This window comes from Salmo salar, chromosome ssa01 (assembly GCF_905237065.1).
Source record: "Salmo salar chromosome ssa01, Ssal_v3.1, whole genome shotgun sequence".
Classification (NCBI taxonomy): Eukaryota; Metazoa; Chordata; class Actinopteri; order Salmoniformes; family Salmonidae; genus Salmo; species Salmo salar.
In genome coordinates, this window is record NC_059442.1 from 150,788,489 (window position 1) to 150,812,241 (window position 23,753).

Consider the following 23,753-nt stretch of genomic DNA (forward strand, 5'->3'; position numbering starts at 1 on the left):
GGATCAAATACTTTTTTCCCTCACTGTATGTATTACGTAACCTGGTTAATAAATAATGAAAACCCCATCCTGTAAGATACACACTTTTTAACTGGCAAGGCGATCATGGGATTGTGTCCAAACAGACATACACGGGCATGCCCACATGCACACATACAGTGTATACATTTACACATACATGTAACATTGAGTAGATCTTTGGCTTGTCCTATTAATCTGGCATCCACAAGTAAATGCCAAAAAAAGGAAACATTTGAGTAAATGAGGGATATAAAGTATGGGTGTGGAATTAACATCCCATCATGCTTCGGTCCATGTATAAAAATGTGTACCCAGTTTCCAATTATTTTGGCTACCATTGCTAGACGAGATCTCAGTGACTTTGAAACAGGGGTGATTGTTGGGGCACGTTTGGCAGAAGATTCAGTGGTGTAGACTGCTTAACTTGCTGATGTTTCACTATATGCCATGGCCGTCTCAGTCAATGGATCTCAATCCAATTGAACACTTATGGGAGATTCTAGAGTGGCGCTTGTGACAGTGTATTCCACCACCATCAGGACGCAGACACCAAATTGCTCGTGGAAGAATGGTGTCGCATCCTTCCAATAGAGTTCCAGACAATTGTAGAATCTACAGAATGGCAAGGCTCTTTGAAGCTGCTCTGGCGGCTCGTGGTGGCCTAACGCCCTATTCAAATGCTGGTGTTTCATTTACAGTGCATTCGGAAAGTATTCAGACCCCTTGACTTTTTGGATTATTCTAAAATGGATTATATTGTTTTTTCCCTCATCAATCTACACGCAAGACCCCCTAATGACAAAGCAAAAACAGGTTTTTAGTAATTTTTGCAAATGTATGAAAACACAAAACTGAAATATCACATTTACATAAGTATTCAGACCTTTACTCAGTACTTTGTTGAAGCCCCTTTGGCAGGGATTACAGCCTCGCGTCTTCTTGGTTATGACGCTACAAGCTTGGCACACCTGTATTTGGGGAGTTTCTCCCATTCTTTTCTGCAGATCCTCTCAAGCTCTGTCAGGTTGGATGGGGAGCGTGGCTGCACAGCTATTTTCAAGTCTCTCCAGAGATGTTTGATCGGGTTCAAGTCTGGGCTCTGGCTGGGCCATTCAGAGATGTGTCCCAAAGCCACTCCTGCATTGTCCTAGCTGTGTGCATAGGGTGGTTGTCCTGTTGGAAGGTGAACCTTTGACCCAGTGTGAGGTCCTGAGTGCTCTGGAGCAGGTTTTCATCAAGGATCTCTCAGTACTTTGCTCCATTTGTCTTTCCCTCGATCCTGACTGGTCACCCAATCCCTGCCGCTGAAAAACATCCCCACAGCATGATGCTGCCACCACCATGCTTCACTTTAGAGATGGAGCTAGGTTTTCTCCAGACGTGAAGCTTGGCATTAAGGCCAAAGAGTTCAATCTTGGTTTCATCAGACAAGATAATCCTGTTTCCCATGATCTGAGAGTCCTTTAGGTATCTTTTGGCAAACTCCAAGTGGGTTGTCATGTGCCTTTTACTGAGGAGTGGCTTCCATCTGGCCACCCTACCATAAAGACCTGATTGGTGGAGGGCTGCAGAGATGGTTGTCCTTCTGGAAGGTTCTCCCGTCTCCACAGAGGGACTCTGGACCTCTGTCAGAGTGACCATCGGGTTCTTGGTCACCTCCCTGACCAAGGACCTTCTCCCCCGATTGCTCAGTTTGGCTGGGCGGCCAGCTTTAGGAAGAGTCTTAGTAATTCCAAACTTCTTCCATTTAAGAATTATGGAGGCCACTGTGTTCTTGCGGACCTTCAATATTGCAGAAATGTTTTGGTACCCTTCCCCAGATCTGTGCCTCGACACAATCCTGTTTCGGAGCTCTACGGACAATTCCTTCAACCTTTTGGCTTGTTCAATTGTTCAACCTTATATAGACAGGTGTGTGACTTTGCAAATTATGTCCAATCAATTTAATTTACCGCAGGTGGACTCTAATCAAGTTGTACAAACATCTCAAGGATGATCAATAGAAACAGGATGCACCTGAGCTCAATTTCAAGCCTCATAGCAAAGGGTCTGAATTATTATGTAAATAAGGTATTTCTGTTTTGAATTTTTTTATCAATTTGCAAAAATGTCAAAAAAACTGTTTTCACTTTTTCATTATGGGATATTGTGTGTAGATTGATGAGGAAAACATTTAATATAATCAATTTTAGAATAAGGCTGTAACGTAACAAAATGTGGCAAAAGTCAAGGGGTCTGAATACTTTCCGAATGCATTGTATTTTGGCAGTTACCTGTAGGTCACTCTTTTTGATTTTCCCATGAATAATAATTTGGTGGATGCTTATAATTGTCCATTTTCACACATGCACAAGGGTGAAATAATATGTGTGAATTGGAAATGTGTTTTTTGCATATCCCAACTGTCCCTGAGACACCATCAGAAAGTGGAGTCACGGCAACAGTCTGCCATTATCAACAGCAAACCTGGTGCAATTAGGGTTAAGTGCCTTGGTCATGGGCACGTCGACAGATTTTTCACCTAGTTGGCTCAGGGATTCGAACTAACAACCTTTTGGTTACTGGCCCAACGTTTTAACTGCTAGGCGACCTGCCGTCAGTCAACACAATGTTTTTTCTAAATATGGTATACTGTACACTGAGTGTACAAAACATTAGGAACACCTTCCTAATATTGAGTTGCACCCCCTTTTACCCTCAGAACAGCCTCAATTCGTTAGGGCATGGACTCTACAAGGTGTCGAAATCATTCCACAGGGATGCTGGCCCATGTTGATTCCAATGCTTCCCACAGTTATTTCAAGTTGGCTGGATGTCCTTTGATTGGTGGACCATTCTTGATGTACACGGGAAACTGCGTTGCAGTTCTTAGCACACTTAAAGCGGTGCGCCTGGAACCTACTATCATACCCTGTTCAAAGGCACTTAAAACTTTTGTCTTGTCCATTCATCCTCTGAATGGCACACATACACAATCCATGTCTCAAGGCTTAAACATCCTTCTTTAACCTGTCTCCTCCCCTTCATCTACACTGATTGAAGTGGATTTAACAATAAGGGATCATAGCTTTCACCTGGATTCACCTGGTCAGTCTATGTCATGGAAAGAGCAGGTGTTCCTAATGTTTTGTACACTCAGTGTACACTTTAGATTTAGAATGTATTCAATGTTTTTACATTACACCAGCCTAAATAAATACATATATAAATAAATAAATAAATATATTATTATGTATTTGTTGGTTCACACAGAATTGTGTATTAATAGGCATGTACTCTGTAAACCTTGCATGCAAGCGCATGGAGAGAGATAGAGAGAGAGGTCTTGTGAGTTCCTCATGCTGTCATCTTTGTCCCATATATATAAAAAAAACATTAGTGATTTCCTCTGTTCCAGTAAAACCATTAGGCCACTACACTTCACACACACCAGTGTTTCCCCTATATTCATTTAGCAGCGGCAAAATGAATGTAGATGTATGCCCCAGGAAGACCCCATCTGCCACACCCACCCCCTTCCTGCAGACTATATCTAACCCAATGAATTACATTACTGAGGCCTTGGTCACATCAACAACCCATTCCATACACATTTCATATTTAACTTTTCATGTGTTTATATTGATTTCATACTTATATAAAAACATAACTGTTAATTTCTGATACTCAAAACAACACACCCTTAGAGCTGGTTGGTTCCTTTAAAAAGACATCCTCCGTAGTGTATGAGTTTATGACAGAGGCCGGACAGCTGGACGAACTGCCTTCACACAGTACAAGTTCTAGAACACAGAGAACTCTGGGAACACATTCTACTGCACATGCTCCTGCCCACTTTGTATCATTGCAGTGGACAGTACCAGGTGATCATGGACACACTCTCCCCACACTGTGTCCTTGTAGTTCATAGTGGCCAGTCACAAGGCTACAGGTAATGGCTGTGGATAGCAGTTACCCAGCCAGCCAATGGAATCAACAGAGTGTAACCTTCCTTTCCTTCTACATTTACATTTTAGTCATTTAGCAGACGCTCTTAACCAGAGCCACTTACAGAGGAACAACAAGAGCAGTGTGATACTGTCATTTGAGCAACATGTCCTCATGACTGATGGCCCCGTTTTGTGCCAATCGCTAAACAAGCTGTAAAGGTGTTTGCTTTTTCTCAGACAGATTGCATCACCTTCCTCCTCTTCCACTGCCCCTCAATGTGTACATCAGAGCACGTTCATCTATTACAGAATTCCAAAGTTCAGCATTTTTCTTATCAAATCGAACAAAATGTTCAACAAAGGACAGACTCAAAAGTTTGTCTGTGGTTCCCTGTACAGGTAAACTAAAATCTGTCTTTGCATTACATCCAGTAAGTCCCCTTGGTGTCTCTACACAGTACCTACTCTAGAAGAACGTCCCCTTGGTGTCTCTACACAGTATCTACTCTAGAATTAACGTCTCCTTGTTGTCTCTACACAGTGGCTGTGTCAGAATACCGATACTTATGTCCTAAATAGTAGGTCATTTGACTACGCTATAAAAGAAAGTTTAATAGAATGCAACATTTCAAAAATTTAGTATACTTCAATTAAAATGCCATGATGTAATGTTCAAATGTAGGCTAAAGGTGGTTTACGGTCAGTCTATTGACTGTCTGTAGAAAATTGTCATAGCGACAGCATGAGCATTCTATTGTCGTCCAACATCAAACTTGTTGTTTGTCGTTATGAAAAAGTATATACAAAAAAAGAAAATCAGCAGCCCGGTGCACCATATAGCATACCTTCTCTATTTTATCACCAATAAACCCAGCAGTTTAAAAAGGAATTCACTAAATGTCAAGCTAGCAAGCAAGGTAACTAAAAGCAATTTTATAAACAATGTTTTGATTCCTTACTAGCTGGTTAGCCAGTTCAAATAATGACCAGAATATAGCTGACAATGTCTTAAAGGTGTAATATGCAGAAATTGCTTCTCCATTTCCTAGTTGCTAAGATTCAAATAGTTTGCCTAATTTCAGTTTCAGTGGCAAAACAAGCAATGTAGAGAATCATGTACCATCTGTATCCACTCTAGAAGAATGTCCACTTCGTGTCCTTACACAGCATCCCCTCTACAAGAACATCTACTTGATGTCCTTACACAGTATCCACTCTACATGAACATCCACTTGATGTCCTTACATAGTGTCCACACTAGAGGAACGTCCCCTTGGTGTCCCTACAGAGGATCTTCTTGAAGGCCTTCCTGAAGTCCTGGTTGAAGATGGTGTATATGACGGGATTCAGACAGGAGTTGCAGTAGCCGATCCAGAAGAAGAACGTGAAGAGGGGAGCAGGGACCAAGCAGGTCTCAGGACAGATGGCCTTCAGCGAGTAGGAGAAGAAGAAAGGGAACCAACAGATGACAAACACTCCGATCACCACGGCCAGGACAAACGTGAAGCGCTTTTCTCGGTTTACCATGGCCTTGCGCCGAGACATGGGAGTGGCCTGTGGCTTCACCGGCCTATCAGAGGCCAGCACTGTACCGGTGGGTGTGGCTACAGTATTTTTGAACTCGTGAGAGGTCAGATAAGAAAGAGGTGCTCCTCCAGACTTTGATCCTCCATTATTCTTCATTGTCCCTTTCCCTCCCCCTCTCCCTCCATTTACTCCCCCTCTTCCTCCCTTTCCTCTTCCCCTCGTCTCTGCCTCGGAGCCAGAGCTGAAGCTGTCATCATTGGTGGTGTCTCTGTGTTTCTCCTCCTGTCTCTCACACCGTTTGTGGGTCTCCTCATGTTGGCTATCTGGAGAGTGGAGTGTGAGGGAGAGAGCTACTGTGGGTGAGGTAGGCTGGGGTGAGGTGGGGACAGGATTTGGTAAAGACGTCTGGGGTTGACTCTTGGCCTGGGTCTCACTCTGGGGAGGAGGAGACGAGGGGGAGGAGACAGGGAGACTCTGAGGTACGGCGTCCGTAGATTGTCTGTCTGCTTTCCCTCCCTCCCCTTTGTGGTTCTGTGGTTGGCTGAGAGGCTTGGGTTGGGGGATGATGACAGGTCCCGGTGCGGGAGGTGTGGGGTTGCTAGGAGGGTTGCTAGACGTGTTACCAGGGATTTTGTTAGGGTTGGGTTTCTCCCCTGGCAGACATCTTGTGTGTTGCTTGGCAATCTGGTAGATCCTGATGTAGACCCCGATCATGATGAGACACGGGGCGAAGAACGATCCAATGGTGGAGTAGAGAATATACCAGCGCTCTTTGTTCAGCTCACACACCTTCACCCCTCCCTTGCTCTTATCCAGGGAGAGGAGAGGAGGGAAGGAGATGACGGCCGAGAGAAGCCAGATGACCACAATGGCCGCCTTGATGCGTGCTGGCGTCCGTTGGATGCCATAGGACACGGGCCGGGAGATGGACAGGTAGCGGTCCAATGAGATGGCACACAGGTGGGCAATGGAGGACGTGCAGAAGAAGACGTCCAATGCCAGGTAGATCTCACACCACAGTGAGCAGAACGCCCAGTAACCCTGCAGCTCATTGGCCAGCGAGAAGGGGATGACGAGGGTAGCGACTAGGATGTCGGCTGCGGCCAGGGAGACAAGGAAAAGGTTCTGTGGGCCATGGAGTGAGCGTGAGGTCAGCACTGCGATGATGACCAAGATGTTGCCGACGATGGTGAGGATCATCATGAGGGTGATTGCTATTGCGAACAATGCAGTGGCCTCTGGGGAATAGGGTGCTGTCTGGTTGTAGGGCGCTGACAGGCATGTAACTTTTGGGGCCGCAGCCATGGCGACGCCAGCAGGAGCACATAGATTGGAGAAAATTCAGAAACTCACGGGGACCATGAAGTATGTTTGGAGTGAGTGAAGGTGAAAAAATGTATATATAGGTTTCTGTTATCTGCTACCTTAATCCCTTGAGGAAGACTCGTTGTCCAGTGAGAGTGCAGCAAAGAGGGGGGCTCTAACGCAGAAACAGAGACATGGCTGATGGGCTCAAGAGGCATCCCCTTAGAACTTTACGCACGAGATGATTGAATTAAAATGAGAAAAGAGAAAAAGCTTGTGCTGCTTTGTCAAATACACTGACAAGTTGTCCAGTGTAAAACAGATAATTTTACTCCTCCAGTCACGCACTCTTTTTTCATGTCTCTTTTCAACATTCAGGCTAGTAAAAATCCACGAAATGGTTATTGGATATTCAATGAAAGAAAAATAAATAATCATCTCATCCAATCATTCAATTAAATTACTAAATCTTTTTTAACTCACACACACACCGCTGATGCTTGGATAGTTATTCTTCTGGGGGAAATTATTAATTGCTTCAACAAATGCTGAAAAAATGTGTTATTCAAACATAATCCTTCGAACAGTAGTAGTCATTCAGGCAATCCATAGACCGTGCTCGATGTAAATTAAATTCACTGAAGTAAAACGTCCATAACTATACCATGAAATCGGAACACCCCGAATCCCACCAGCGTAATGATGTCAGCCATGGCCCAGAGACGCACGGGATTAAATGCCTTTTAAAAAGTTTATATTCGTAGAGTAACCATATAACGCATTAGCGACGACTTCAGTTTAAAGACGTAAAAAGTAATCCAACAATCTGCGTTCCTCAGCTTCCATCTGTCCAAAACGAGACCCGCACTGAGCTGTCATCATCAACAGATAAGGGATGGGTACGAGAAGACTTAAGCCACAAACCTATTCCTTCATTTTTCTTTCGTGGTGTTTGATAGGATAGATGCTTTATACTTCATTTGAGTGCTGTCAAAGTCGTTAAACCAAAAAGGGTAATGTCAACACTTCACTGATTACATGGTGATAATGTCATAATTATTATCACCATGATACTGATTAATTCCTCTATTGTTTTTTCCAGTTTTTGATTGTGCGCAACTCGACTAGGTCCACTTTCTATCCAACCCTTCAATAATGGTTAAATAACGGCCATGTGTTGCACATCCCGTCTGTTGTTTAGATCTTGTTCTGTTTTGTAGCGATAGTAGCAGGTTACTTTTCCTTTGACAAAGACCCACTAGCTCGGCCTCCTGTCCGTCCGACCGAGCCCGGTTAACGGCCCGGGTCGGGTAAATAACAGCGCCTCGCTCTCAGCCCCGGTAGTGACATCACGCAGCGTAAGGCAGCGGACCCTCTGACCGTCACAGAGACATACTAACCCAGTACACTCCACACACTACACACACACACGCCTACGATGCTAATTCAACTCATTCAAACTCTATTCAAAGTGCATTTCCATAAACTCCAACAGACACAACACACTACTACAAGCCAGCATCCAAACACATCGTCAAAACCAGTGCAAGAGACCGCCTGTTGAGGTGAATAGACGTGATAGCTGGCTGGTGTAACGGGCAGACAGAACCATTCGTTGTTTACTGGACCAGGACATGAGCAATTGACAACAAAGAGAAGGCACACACAAGGTCTTGCGTAAGGATAGTTTATATAACAAAGAGCAATGATATAGTGTAGTGCCGGGGACCTCTGTAAGCATGAAGCACGAAGACAATGACCATGGCAAATTTCCCCTAAGGGACAAAATAATGAATATACTTCAAAGTAAAATCATTTTTAAATACACATAAATTATGGGCCTAAAATATAAATCCCGAAAACATCTCTCCCTAAATAAACTCAAACGTAACCTTCTATAACGTACCCTCAGGCACCTGTTTTTATGCTGGTGCTCCTCTGCCTCTTAGTGGCGCAGCAGGCTCCTGCAGCCTCGGAGACCGCGTGGAAGACGGGATTCCAGCGGGATCTCATATACTATACGTAACATAGTAAAAGTAAAACCAGGACAACCAACTTAGTATGATATGTTAAGTTTCGTATAGTTACATAAGACAGATGGTTATTTAAGGCAAAACGAACGTTGGGTGGTTGGTCGGTTGGGGTGGGCGGTATAACGCGAACGTCTAGCAACCTAAAGGTTGCGAGTTCCAATTTCGTCACGGACAACTTTGGCATTTTATCAACTTTTCAACTACACTGAACAAAAATATGAACGCAACATGCAACAATTTCAAGATTTTACCGAGTTACGGTTTATATCGCTTTTGTGGCGCGATGGGTAACGATGCTTCGTGGGTGTCAGTTGTTGATATGTGCAAGGGTCCCTGGTTCGAGCCCGGGTTGGGGCGAAGAGAGGGACGGAACCTACACTGTTACACATGGTCTGCGGTTTTGTGGTCGTTTGGGCGTACTGCCAAAATTCTTTAAAATGACATTGGAGGCGGCTTATGGTAGAGGAATTAACATTACATTCTCTGGCAACAGCTCTGCTGGACATTCCTGTAGTCAGCATACCATGCTCCCTCAACTTGAGACATCTGTGGAATTATGTTGTGACACAAAATTGCTCATTTTTTAGGTGCCTTTTTTATTGTTCCCCACACAAGGTGCACCTGTGTAATGATCATGCTGTTTTATCAGCTTCTTGATATTCCACACCTGTCAGGTGGATGGATTATCTTGGCAAAGGAAAATTGCTCACTAACAGGGATGTAAACAAATTTGTGCACAAAATGTGAGAAAATAAGCTTTTTGTTGAAATGGAAAATTCCTAAGATCTTTTATTTCAGCTCATGAAACATGGGACCAACACTTTACATGTTGCTTTTATATTTTTGTTCTCTATATATTCCAGCTCCCAGTCACTTTTCAGCCATTTACATGCATATCTGCCTACACTAACATTCTTGCACACTCACACTAACACCCACCGCATACACTCAAATACACACACCACAGGATGTTGGTGGCACCTTAATTGGGGAGGACGGGCTTGTGGTAATGGCTGGAGCGTTATAGGTGGAATGGTATCAAATGCATCAATCACATCCAATTTCAGTGGTTCCTCCTTTAAAAGTTGTGAGTTTACACGGCTGGACTTAGAGGTACCCAGTGTCACGGCTTCATTGCTCCAGACCACCACAAGGGGGAGTTAGAGCACTCATTATACATTTGGGTCCCAAGGTTTTTATATGACCAATCATATCAAGTGGTTCCAATGACGAATTTGACGTGAGACACCTTCACTGGTGACTTTCTTCAGCAAAGATGCCTGACAAAACATTATGGGGGCTGCAAATGTAAGTAGTTATAACTTCAAAACGAGTCAAGCAAAACATGTACAATTGAGAGGAATATGTTAGTTAATGTAGAGACAAACGATTGTGCATATGTAACAGTGTAGAGCCCCAACCTGGGCTCGAACCAGGGACCCTTGCACACATCAACAACTGACACCCCACGAAGCATCGTTACCCATCGCGCCACAAAAGCCGCGGCCCTTGCAACGCAAGGGGCAACCCTACTTCAAGTCTCAGAGCGAGTAACGTCACCGATTGAAACGTTATTAGTGCGCACCACCGCTAACTAACTAGCCATTTCACATCGGTTACACATATTTTGTCATAAAGTTAATTTACGAAAATCGCTATTTAGCAAGTTTTTTTCAGTCATATCCAATACCAGGTTTATCAAACTTCATTCTTTGAATGATGCCTTGTCTGCATGTATGTATTACAATTATACACTTCAACAGTGTTTACCACTCCTGCTCCTGGGACATCAATGATTACACATTGTAACTATGCAATAGACTAGAAACATGATTTAAGTAAAGGCTGATTTGTAATTCATATATACAGAATAAAAGCAGTACATCCTGCCAGCACGCCCACAAGCATGCTGAATGAGGCATGGAAGAGAGCGAGGAACGAGAAGAGAGTAACAATCCAGGCTATTTGCTCTGAGACTGGCATAATAATGTAATGAAACAAGCAGGGAGCAGGTTTCGTACCCTCAACATTCTAGCGGAAAGTCCAGCACACTACCGACTGTGCCCAAATATATTAATTGGGGTTGGGGCCGATTGTGACTGAAAACACTTTATCAATTGGAACCTAACATGTGGAAAGGGAAAAAAAGTTTAATTATTCGTTTTTTACAAGCATAGCAGGATGGGCTATTAGCTGAAGAAAAGACTATTCAACCTTTACTAAAGAATTGTCTAATAGCCGAGCTAGGTGTAAAAAAATAACCCTCCCCAACTTGAGCTACGTGTGAACCCCCTCCCAAACTTGCAACAAATCATTTGTACCCATCTTTCCACATCTACCTACACACAGTTAATGTTCTGAAAAAAAAAAAATATATATATATATATTTTTTTTAAATAAATAAATATCTCAGCAAAAAAGAAACGTCCTCTCACTGTCAACTGCGTTTATGTTCAGCATAATTAACGTGTAAATATGTGTATGAACATAAAATTCAACAACTGAGACTAACTGAACACGTTTCACAGACATGTGACTAACAGAAATTGAATAATGTGTCCCTGAACAAAGGGGGGGGGGTCAAAATCAAATGTAACAGTCAGTATCTGGTGTGGCCACCAGCTGCATTAAGTACTGCAGTGCATCTCCTATTCATGGATTGCACCAGATTTGGCAGTTATTGCTGTGAGATGTTACCCCACTCTTCCACCAAGGCACCTGCAAGTTCCCGGACATTTTTTTGGGTGGGGAACGGCCATAGCCCTTACTAGGAGGTCAACCGATTATGATTTTTCACCGCCGATACCGATTATTGGAGGACCGAAAAAGCCGATGCCGATTAATCGGCCAATTTGTTTTTGTTATTTGTAATAATGACAATTACAACAATACTGAATGAACACTAACTTAATACATCAATAAAATCAATTTAGCCTCAAATAAATAATGAAACGTGTTCAATTTGGTTTAAATAATGCAAAAACAAAGTGTTGGAGAAGAAAGTAAAAGTGCAATATGTGCCATGTAAGAAAGCTAATGTTTAAGTGCCTTGCTCAGAACATGAGAACATATGAAAGCTGGTGGTTCCTTTTAACATGAGTCTTCAATATTCCCAGGTAAGAAGTTTTAGGTTGACGTTATTATAGGAATTATAGGACTATTTCTCTCTATACGATTTGTATTTCATATACCTTTGACTATTGGATGTTCTTATAGGCACTTTAGTATTGCCAGTGTAACAGTATAGCTTCCGTCCCTCTCCTCGCTCCTACCTGTGCTCGAACCAGGAACACATCGACAACAGCCACCCTCAAAGCAGCGTTACCCATGCAGAGCAAGGGGAACAACTACTCCAAGTCTGAGCGAGTGACGTTTGAAACGCTATTAGCGCGCACCCCGCTAACTAGCTAGTCATTTCACATCGGTTACACCAGCCTAATCTTGGGAGTTGATAGGCTTGAAGTCATAAACAGCGCAATGCTTGAAGCACAGCGAAGAGCTGCTGGCAAAACGCACGAAAGTGCTGTTTGAATGAATGCTTACGAGCCTGCTGGTGCCTACCATCGCTCAGTCAGACTGCTCTATCAAATCATAGACTTAATTATAATATAATAAACACACAGAAATACGAGCCTTAGGTCATTAATATGGTCGAATCCGAAAAGTATCATCTCGAAAACAAACCATTTTCCCTTTCAGTGAAATACGGAACCGTTCCGTATTTTATCTAACGGCTGGCATCCCTAAGTCTAAATATTCCTGTTACATTGCACAACCTTCAATGTTATGTCATAATTACGTAAAATTCTGGCAAATTAGTTCGCAACGAGCCAGGCAGCCCAAACTGTTGCATATACCCTGACTCTGCGTGCAATGAACGCAAGAGAAGTGACACAATTTCACCTGGTTAATATTGCCTGCTAACCTGGATTTATTTTAGCTAAATATGCAGGTTTAAAAATATATACTTCTGTGTATTGATTTTAAGAAAGGCATTGATGTTTATGGTTAGGTACAGTCGTGCAACGATTGTGCTTTTTTCGCAAATGCGCTTTTGTTAAATCATCCCCCGTTTGGCGAAGTCGGCTGTCTTTGTTAGGAAGAAATAGTCTTCACAGTTCGCAACGAGCCAGGTGGCCCAAACTGCTGCATATACCCTGACTCTGTTGCAAGAGAAGTGACACATTTTCCCTAGTTAAAAGAAATTCATGTTAGCAGGCAATATTAACTAAATATGCAGGGTTAAAAATACATACTTGTGTATTGATTTTAAGAAAGCCATTGATGCTTACGGTTGGAGCAACGTGTACCTAAGCAATTATATGCAACGCAGGACAGGCTAGATAAACTAGTAATATCATCAACCATGTGTAGTTAACCAGTGATTATGATAGATTGAGTGTTTTTTATAAGATAAGTTTAATGCTAGCTAGCAACTTACCTTGGCTTCTTAATGCATTCGCGTAACAGGCAGGCTCCTCGTGGAGTGCAATGTAAAGCAGGTGGTTAGAGCGTTGGACTAGTTAACCGTAAGGCTGCAAGATTGAATCCCCGAGCTGACATGGTAAAAATCTGTAGTTCTGCCCCTGAACAAGGCAGTTAACCCACCGTTCCTAGGACGTCATTGAAAATAAGTTAAGAACAGACTTGCCTAGTTAAATAAAAGGTGTAAAAATTATTTATTCAAAAAAAAAATTCAAAAAGAAATAAATAATTCGGCCAAATCGGCATCCAAAAATACCGATTTCCGATTGTTATTAAAACTTGAAATCGGCCCTAATTAAAAATCGTCCATTCCGATTAATCGGTCGACCTCTAGCCCTTACCCTCCGATCCAACAGGTCCCAGACGTGCTCAATGGGATTGAGATCCGGGCTCTTTGCTGGCCATGACAGAACACTGACATTCCTGTCTTGCAGGAAATCACGCACAGAACGAGCAGTATGGCTGGTGGCATTGTCATGTTGGAGGGTCATGTCAGGATGAGCCTGCAGGAAGAGTACCAAATGAGGGAGGAGGATGTCTTCCCTGTAACGCACAGCATTGAGATTGCCTGCAATGACAACAAGCCCAGTTCGATGATGCTGTGACACACCGCCCCAGACCATGACAGACCCTCCACCTCCAAATCGATCCCGCTCCAGAGTACAGGCCTCGGTGTAACGCTCATTCCTTCGACGATAAACGCGAATCCGACCATCACCCCTGGTGAGACAAAACCTTAACTCGTCAGTGAAGAGCACTTTTTGCCAGTCCTGTCTGGTCCAGCGACGGTGGGTTTGTGCCCGTAGGCGACGTTGTTGCCGGTGATGTTACTTTTTAAACAAAGCGATTATTATTATTATTATTATTATTATTATTAATTTTGAATTATATTAAAGCCCCTTAGGATCTGTGAGAATATCTAATGGAACATGGCCCTTATATATTAGAGTCCTCCAATCCTCTAATTTTAATTGGCGGAGAATCACGTCATTGAACTTTTTTTTTCTTCTCAATATACTGTAGGCCTACCATAGGCGACATGAGTCTCACTAGTGTTGAGTAACGTGCTGTTAAAAGTGGCATAGGTTTATTTGTTTAAAGAGCATATTGAAGTCAGAAGCAAAAGCCTACAATTATTTTAGCATCGTGTCACGCTGCTCTGAGACAAGCATGGCAATCAAAGAGATTGTTATTTTCACTTGATCTCCGTTTGGGTATTGGTTAGACAAGAATTAGAAAATTAGGGTGCAGAAATCTTATGCTCTTAGTATAACATTTATTTAACTAGGCAAGTCATTTACGAACAAATTCTTAGTTACAAAGACAGCCTACTCCTTCCTCTTGTCCTTCGGGGATTCTTTAGCTAAATAGCCCAGTACTGTACTGTCGACCGTCACGTTGTACAGCGACATATTTTCCATTCCATCCTATTTATTTTTTTTATTTTTATTTCACCAGATAGGCAAGTTGAGAACAAGTTCTCATTTACAATTGCAACCTGGCCAAGATAAAGCAAAGCAGTTTGACACATGCAACAACAAAGTCACACATGGAGTAAAACAAACATACAGTCAATAATAATAAAATAAGTCTATATACACTGCTCAAAAAAATAAGGGGAACACTTAAACAACACAATGTAACTCCAAGTCAATCACACTTCTGTGAAATCAAACTGTCCACTTAGGAAGCAACACTGATTGACAATACATTTCACAAGCTGTTGTGCAAATGGAATAGACAACAGGTGGAAATTATAGGCAATTAGCAAGACACCCCCAATAAAAGGAGTGGTTCTGCAGGTGGTAACCACAGACCACTTCTCAGTTCCTATGCTTCCTGGCTGATGTTTTGGTCACTTTTGAATGCTGGCGGTGCTTTCACTCTAGTGGTAGCATGAGACGGAGTCTACAACCCACACAAGGGGCTCAGGTAGTGCAGCTCATCCAGGATGGCACATCAATGCGAGCTGTGGCAAGAAGGTTTGCTGTGTCTGTCAGCGTAGTGTCCAGAGCATGGAGGCGCTACCAGGAGACAGGCCAGTACATCAGGAGACGTGGAGGAGGCTGTAGGAGGGCAACAACCCAGCAGCAGGACCGCTACCTCCGCCTTTGTGCAAGGAGGAGCAGGAGGAGCACTGCCAGAGCCCTGCAAAATGACCTCCAGCAGGCCACAAATGTGCATGTGTCTGCTCAAACGGTCAGAAACAGACTCCATGAGGGTGGTATGAGGGCCCGACGTCCACAGGTGGGGGTTGTGCTTACAGCCCAACACCGTGCAGGACGTTTGGCATTTGCCAGAGAACACCAAGATTGGCAAATTCGCCACTGGCGCCCTGTGCTCTTCACAGATGAAAGCAGGTTCACACTGAGCACGTGACAGACGTGACAGTCTGGAGACGCCGTGGAGAACGTTCTGCTGCCTGCAACATCCTCCAGCATGACCAGTTTGGCGGTGCATCAGTCATGGTGTGGGGTGGCATTTCTTTGGGGGGCCGCACAGCCCTCCATGTGCTCGCCAGAGGTAGCCTGACTGCCATTAGGTACCGAGATGAGATCCTCAGACCCCTTGTGGGACCATATGCTGGTGCGGTTGGCCCTGGGTTCCTCCTAATGCAAGACAATGCTAGACCTCATGTGGATGGAGTGTGTCAGCAGTTCCTGCAAGAGGAAGGCATTCATGCTATGGACTGGCCCGCCCGTTCCCCAGACCTGAATCCAATTGAGCACATCTGGGTCATCATGACTCACTCCATCCACCAACGCCACGCTGCACCACAGACTGTCCAGGAGTTGGCGGATGCTTTAGTCCAGGTCTGGGAGGAGATCCCTCAGGAGACCATCCACCACCTCATCTGGAGCATGCCCAGGCATTGTAGGGAGGTCATACAGGCACGTGGAGGCCACACACACACGACTGAGCCTAATTTTGACTTGTTTCACTACCTCCAGTGCCATTAAAGTCCAGACCTCATGATAGAGGTCCAGGATTGCGCGCTTCATCTAATGAATGAGTTACCTTCTCTGGTTTCAGGTGTTTTAAACCAATCATTTTGTCTGTGACGTGGCCCCATCGAGGCAGTAGAACCTGAAGGGAATTGTGAACAAACTAAATGTGTATTATCATTGTTTATTGATAGATAAGCCATAAACTTGAAGACAACAGATTGAGTTGTTTCTTTGGGCCCCCATCCCCCCAAGAGACTGACTTGAGAATCACAGTATAGACCTACCTGTGGCAGAGAAAGTCACATTTGTATAATTGTTGATGGGGTTTGTAGAGTTGTCCACTGAAACACAGAAGAAGAAAAATATTACTAAGCGGAACAGTCCAATAACATAGTTTTGCAGTACGTCTGGCCTACATTAAATAAAAAAACAGGACAGAGCCCTAGCGTTCAGCCTATCACCTAACGAAATGACTGGTCCCCAATGCAGGCCTGCCTACCTGTGGCAGGGAAAGTAGAATTTGAAGTAGTAGAATTTGGGAAATTGACGATGGGAACACTGCCCACTGAAATACACAAGGGAAACATAATACACGTGACATAATAATAACATGGTCAACCAATTGGCATCTGCAGCGAGATTGGCCTGGCCTACAGTAGCTCAAATGGAAAACACTCAAAAGTAGGACGTCACAACAACAAAATTACTGGTCCTACCTTGGACAAACCAGATGAGAATCAGAAACCAAACCATGTTGCAACGATGATTGTCCCCCAGGATTTGGGAGAAAAGAACCAAAGAAATGGCACAAACAAATTCATGCACTCGCTCTCATTCCAGTCAAAGAGTGGGCGGGGCAGCAATCACAAAGTAACAGGTGCTGGTGTGGTCACTTGCTTTTAAGTTCTCAAACTCAACAATATATGGCGCTAAGCGTCTCTCGACTCATTTTCCTGCCATTTCGACCTAAGGAAGAAGAAGAAGAAGAAGAAGAATGTGCCTTGCTGTTAAACAGTAAACACGTGGCAGTGATATGCCGTGTGCTAGTCGGACTAGGAAACTCTGAAATGTCAGACATGCGAACTGCTTATAGTTATTTATACACCACGCAGTGCTGGAAAAAGTACTCAATAGTCATACTTGAGTCAAAGTAAAGATACCTTAATAGACTCAAGTAAAAGTAACCCAGTAAAATACTACTTGAGTAAAAGTCGAAAAGTATCTGGTTTTAAATGTACTTAAGTACAGTGGTGGGAAAATTACTCAATTGTCATACTTGAGTAAAAGTAAATGTTATACATCAAATTCCTTATAAGGCCGCACGTTTAAAAAAAATGTTTTATGGCCTGACAGGGTACACTCAGATCAGGGGCAGTATGACAACTTGTTATATTGAGGTTAAATTTAAAAAAAATATATTGATAGGCGCTTGAATCGGACCATAATGCTGTCCTGCATGAACATTCTAAATAACAAGTACTTTTTGGTTTCAGGGAAAATGTATGGGCGTAAAAAGTACATATTTTCTTTAGAAATGTAGTGGCGTAAAAGTAAAAATGGTCAAAAATATAAATAGTAAAGTACAGATACCCCCAAAAATTACTTCAGTAGTACTTTCAATTATTTTGACTTAAGTACTTTGCCATCTTTTGTGCACACATTTGTTGACATTGCTGTTAGTGAGGATTTCTCCTTTGCCAAGACAAACCATCCACCTGACAGGTGTGGCATATCAAGAAGCTGAAATAGCATGATCATTACACAGGTGCACCCTATGCCGGGGACAATAAAAAGCCACTAAAATGCACAGATGTCTCAAGTTGAGGGAGTGTGCAATTGGCATGCTGACTGCAGGAAGGCCCACCAGAGCGGTTGCTAGAGAATTTAATGTTCATGTCTCTACCATAAGCTGCCTCAAACATCGTTTTAGAGAAGTAGTAACCACGCTGGCTACTATTTCTGTCTAATAATGCCCCTTGCGGGGACAAACTAATTCTGATTGGCTGGGCCTGGCTGCAAGTGGTTGAGCCCTCCAAGGCCCACCCCATGGCTGCACCCTTGCACTGTCATGTGAATTCCATAGATTAGGGACTAATGAATTCATTTTAATTGACTAACTTCCTTATATGGACTGTAACGCAGTAAATTCTTAGAAGTTACGTTTATATTGGCCTCCCGGGTGGCGCAGAGGTCTAAAGCACTGCATCTCCGTGCAAGAGGCGTCACCACAGTCCCTGGTTTGAATCCAGGCTGCATCCCATTCGGCTGTGATTGGGAGTCCCATAGGGCGGCTCACAATTGGCCCAGGGTCATCCGGGTTTGGCTGTCATTGTAAATAAGAATTTGTTCTTAACTGACTTGCCTAGTTAAAAAAAACTAATATGTTTAGTCTTCCTTGCTAAAAGGTGAGCCACTTTCATGCTACCGGTTATCCTGAGTTGAGCTCACCAAAGTTAACTCGCCAACTCCTCAAACCTGTTTCATAGTACACCCTCCTAGAGGGCGACATTCAGATTTGGGTGAATCTATGAGCCCTGCTGTTTAAGTCCTGAGTTACAGCGTCATCGTTTTTAAATAATTTGTTGCCTAGCTAGTCGGCCAAGTTTAATTAAGGTATAAATCCCCATTAATTTAAGTCGTTTCTCCTGGTACACTAGATCTACTTCCTCTCTGATCCCACCTTGGGATGTATGATGAGCATAGCTGAGAAGGTCCATTCTAGAATGAAATAGAACACTGCAAGCAACATCACACTGACGGGATTCTTTTCAGTCTAGGTCATTTTATTTATTGCCAAGACAAGTGCAGTGGTATAGGCCTAATTCAAGGCAGCAAGAGCACACAGGAGAACTAAAACCACCGCCTGCAGCCAGACACACGTATAATACATCAGGAAGCTTTAAGGGACTTGTCCAACTTATTCATTGTTGTGAAGAGAAGTTAGGATGTCAGTGCCATTTGTGTTGGAATCAGTCGACAGCAGTGGTGTTGGAATCTTCTTCCATGGTGTAATAAATGCTAAACTGTGCATTGTTATTCTGGGAAAGACGGGACAGGAACATGGTTAGAATACAGTGTGATAACGACTGCATTTACAAAGGCAACCCAATTCTGATATTTTTCCTGTCTGTGTGCGCACACGTCTTTACCACATTGATAGAGTTTGTTAAGGCGTGCTATGTCCAGGGGGCTCAGGTGATTTCTCTGTCCAATCTGGACTCCACTCTTCTTGGAGTCAATAGTGGGGTTCCGGTTTGATGAGAAGTAGTACCTGCCGGGAGAAAGCCAACAATGGGGTATTTGAGGAAATGCTACTTTAACACAAGGACTGCATCACAATGTCACCCTATTCCCAATATAGTGCACCTAGTTTGACCAGAGCCCAGGTCAAAAGTAGTGACTTAAATAGGGAGCCATTTGGGACGCACAGAGAAATGTTACTGGAGCTGGATACTGTACAACTCATCTTTACTTATTGCTAGCAGTTTAAAAACAAGGCGAGTAAAATTAAGACTTCATTGGGAATAAGGAGGAGAGGAGTGTGACTGACATTCCGTAGTGCATTATGGAGTCGTAGTCATAGGGCAGGTCCTGAGTGTCTCCTTCCTTCACCTTAAAGTTATCTTCTTTTCCTGGAAGTTAAGAGTTACAAGAGGCAGATGTGACTGGTGGACACTGCTGGGTGTGATTGCGATATAGGGGAATGAAAGTGGAAATCGAGACAAGTTGTTGATGGAAACCATTAAGGTGAACCTCTAGCAGGAGGAAACTCTACACCATTCAAGGCATGACTATTGCATCTTACCTAATGAAACCCATAGCGGGTGGCCTTCAAGTTCAAGAGCTTACATGTTATCCCAGGATACCCATTACGGGTGGCAACTGTAGATGACAATGTAGTGTTATTCATGTAAGGGGAATTTAACGAACAAGGTGGCTGCGTTCACACCAGGGGAAATTCGCAGGAGTTAACGAATTCAGTTAAATTCCACATAATTGGAAATTAGTCTATGCTGATGGTTACAGAACTGGTGCTGTGAGATTAGGATATCAGGATTCAAGGTTGCTATGATATTAGGCTATCAGGACCTGCTTAGACAAAGCAATTTTAACAGTAGAGAACAGGGTTGCAATGTATGGGGAAATTAATGGCTGCAGTATTGCCGTTATAATGAGTACATGATATATGAACGCCTGTATTCTTATTTTAAGCTAATGTTGTTCTGTATATTTTTGTTATGTAGTGTGTCATGTTGTCTGGACCCCAGGAAGAGCAGCACCTAATAAAATACTACATGTCAATAGCTATTCTATACGGTCTTCACTCCAGACCACAAAAAGCTGAACCAGGTGTGCTAGTGTTGGGCTGGTACAAAAGCCTGCACACTGCAGCTCTTCATGGGACAAGTTGACCAGCCCTGCCCCTGGTCCACATGCAATGCCCGTGAGGTGGTTTAGCATGTGTTGGTGTGAGTTACCTGAGACCACGTTGTCCCACTGTATGGTGACGAATTGGTCACGGTCTGGCTGTGTGTGCTCGTGGTGCAGGCCCAGGGCATGCATCAGCTCATGACACAGGTTCCCCACGTTACAGCCTCTACCGAAGTACAGAGGCTGGGCCCCGCCCTGAAAACCTACATACGACGCACAGCTAGAGTTAAGGGAAGAAAGAAAGGTGAGAGGGGATATGACAGGAAGAGAGAAAAATAAAGGAGAGGTTGTGAGTTAACTAAACTGCTGGGAAGGAGAGAGTGTTAATGTGACCATTTTGGACTCACCCTGTCCCAGAGATGAACTCTATGTAGTTCATCTCATTGGTGTATTCGTGGAAGAGGATACACGTCTGGTCTGAAATCATCTTGAACGCTGCTAGCATAGTTTCCTTTCTGTCCACTGTGGGGATCAGAGACAATTTACCATTAGACGGTGCATATCATTCTCACTGTATTAGAAAACATCTAGTGTTACAGTGTTCATCTCTCCTACTGTATTCGACACTCACCCAGATCATCATTGATCTTGTAGGGGATAGAAGAGACGCCTTCATTCTCAGGCCAAAGTAACTTCACAGCACTGGAGTTGCTTACCAAGACAATAATCAAAAGTGGCCGAGTTACAGTTTTGATAAATCTACAGCAAGACCTGAAAATGGTTGTTTAGGAATGATCAACAACCAATTTGACAGCTTGAATAATTTGGAGGAGAATTAAGTGGGCAAGTGTTGCACAATCCAGGTGTGGAAATTAAGCAAACTATTAGAGTTTTAGCAACCAAGAAAGGTGGAGCGATTTCTGCATAGTGCAACTTTAAGAAAAATATAATAAGAAAAACATTATTATTTCTCAAAAGTAGTGCACTGGGCCTTTACTAGTGGACCGATATAGCCATCCGTAGCGTGGGCAAAAAAAAAATCTAATCAGCAGGTTCGAGTCCCAGTCGGGGCTACACCAATAATTCATTACATTGTACTATAGGACATAGTGACACACAGCCTCTCCCATATCTTCATTCCTTCTTTCTTATCTCTCTCTCACCCTCTGTCTGTCTCTCTGTCTCCCCCTCTCCATCTGTGTTTTAACTGTAGGAAGCCTGGCTACGGATTGGCTGACTGTCCGGAGGCGGACAGAGACAGGAGATGGGAAGGGACATCTGCTACCACTGTGGATCCACTGAACACGAGATCTAAAGCTGCCATGCTAAAATAGACCCAGCCCTGGATGTGTGCCTCAATAAGCTGTCGTACTATCGTATGAGAAGGAAAAAGAGAGAAGGGGGGGCTTAAGAAGGGAGAGATATAAGAGGGGGAGAGTGTGTATCCATCAGTGTGTTGTTTGTTGTACCTATGTGTGAGTGTGTGTGTCTGAGACGAATGGTAGAATCGTGTGCTGTTTTGTTGCAGCTCCTGACTCATTTGTGATCTCCCTCTCTCAGGTGAATGCCCGTATGCCAAGAGTTTCATCTGTAGTAAGACTGGTCACATGTCCAGGTCCTACCCAGACAACCCCAAAGGACTATACACCGCAGGTGCAGTAGTCACACACACACACACACACACACACACTCTCACACTCTCACAGTACTAAACAATGCAAATACATCAAACAGACAATCCATAACATTGTCTCTTCTCCTTATCTGTAGAAGGATGTTGTCTTGTGTGTGGTTCAGTAGAACACTTCCAGAAGGATTGTCCTGAGCACCAGGCTGCATGTTAGTAACGTATTCTACATGAGACTATACAATATATTTCTCTCTGAATATCCCTCTCTTGTCAGTTCTATACAATATATTTCTATCTGTATGTCCTTCTTGTCTGTTCTATTTCATCTATTTCTATCTGAAAGTTCTGTACAGTTTCTGTCCTTAATGCACTCCAAGATGTTACTTGACTGACGTGTGTTTGTCCAATACCCCTGTAGCTAACCAAGTGACCTTGGGCTGGCTGTTCAATAACATGAGTGCTGACCATGAGGAAGTGCACGTGCCTGTGAAGAAACTCCCTCCCAAACAGGCCAAGTTAGTGGTCTTCTGACCTGCCAATCAACCCAAAGGACTCACCAGATTGGACAGGACTGACTAGCACAGAGCAGACTGCACATCCCAGGACTAACTCCATGAAGGTCACTGTTCTCGCTCAGAGCTTTAAAAAAACAACATCCACAGATCCATAGTCAGTGGAAATGGATAGCTTCTGAAAGAGTTCTCTGTATTCTCACACCGTGGACTCTGTGTATTTGGAATGTATATGATTCATATGGATGGGACTAAACTAGATTAGACTGGAGACTGTGGTGTGCTGTACACCAGCTAACAGGGGTGTGTTCTGTTCAATTTAAACATTTGCTATGTTCCGTAATGGCTTGTATAGTCCACAGTGTCTTCTGATCCCTCCTGTCTCAGCCTCCAGTATTTATGCTGCAGTAGTTTATGTGTCGGGGGGCTAGGGTCAGTCTGTTACATCTGGAGTATTTCTCTTGTCTTATCCGGTGTCCTGTGTGAATTTAAATATGCTCTCTCTAATTCTCTCTTTCTCTCGGAGGACCTGAGCCCTAGGACCATGCCTCAGGACTACCTGGCATGATGACTCCTTGCTGTCCCCAGTCCACCTGGCCATGCTGCTGCTCCAGTTTCAACTGTTCTGCCTGCGGCTATGGAACCCTGACCTGTTCAGCGGACGTGCTTGTTGCACCCTCGACAACTACTATGATTATTATTATTTGACCATGCTGGTCATTTATGAACATTTTAACATCTTGACCATGTTCTGTTATAATATCCACCCGGCACAGCCAGAAGAGGACTGGCCACCCCTCATAGCCTGGTTCCTCTCTAGGTTTCTTCCTAGGTTTTTGGCCTTTCCAGGGAGTTTTTCCTAGGGAGTTTTTCCTAGCCACCGTGCTTCTTTCACATGCATTGCTTGCTGTTTGGGGTTTTAGGCTGGGTTTCTGTACAGCACTTTGAGATATCAGCTGATGTACGAAGGGCTATATAAATAAATTTGATTT

General features: G+C 43.5%; 3 protein-coding genes across 3 annotated transcripts; 1 reads left to right on the forward strand and 2 right to left on the reverse strand.

Moving 5' to 3' along the window:
- Positions 1–3,708: 3,708 nt before the first annotated feature.
- Positions 3,709–8,176, reverse strand: LOC106568289 (alpha-2A adrenergic receptor-like). Its single transcript, XM_014138486.2, has one exon. It carries the CDS (start codon positions 6,780–6,782, stop codon positions 5,208–5,210), a length of 1,575 nt encoding a protein of 524 aa, XP_013993961.1. The 5' UTR covers positions 6,783–8,176; the 3' UTR covers positions 3,709–5,207.
- Positions 8,177–10,059: 1,883 nt separating this feature from the next.
- On the forward strand, positions 10,060–23,303 carry LOC106568297 (zinc finger CCHC domain-containing protein 9). The gene is made up of 5 exons (XM_014138509.2): positions 10,060–10,123; positions 21,833–22,094; positions 22,180–22,272; positions 22,390–22,458; positions 22,668–23,303. Exons 2-5 carry the CDS (start codon positions 22,091–22,093, stop codon positions 22,778–22,780), a joined length of 279 nt encoding a protein of 92 aa, XP_013993984.1. The 5' UTR covers positions 10,060–10,123; positions 21,833–22,090; the 3' UTR covers positions 22,781–23,303.
- LOC106568255 (astacin-like metalloprotease toxin 1) lies at positions 19,231–21,124 on the reverse strand. Its single transcript, XM_014138427.1, has 5 exons — positions 21,027–21,124; positions 20,727–20,899; positions 19,799–19,880; positions 19,398–19,519; positions 19,231–19,286 (listed from the first exon to the last, which is right to left on the reverse strand). The coding sequence occupies exons 1-5, from the start codon at positions 21,122–21,124 to the stop codon at positions 19,282–19,284; spliced, it is 480 nt and encodes a 159-aa protein (XP_013993902.1). The 3' UTR covers positions 19,231–19,281.
- Positions 23,304–23,753: the final 450 nt, after the last annotated feature.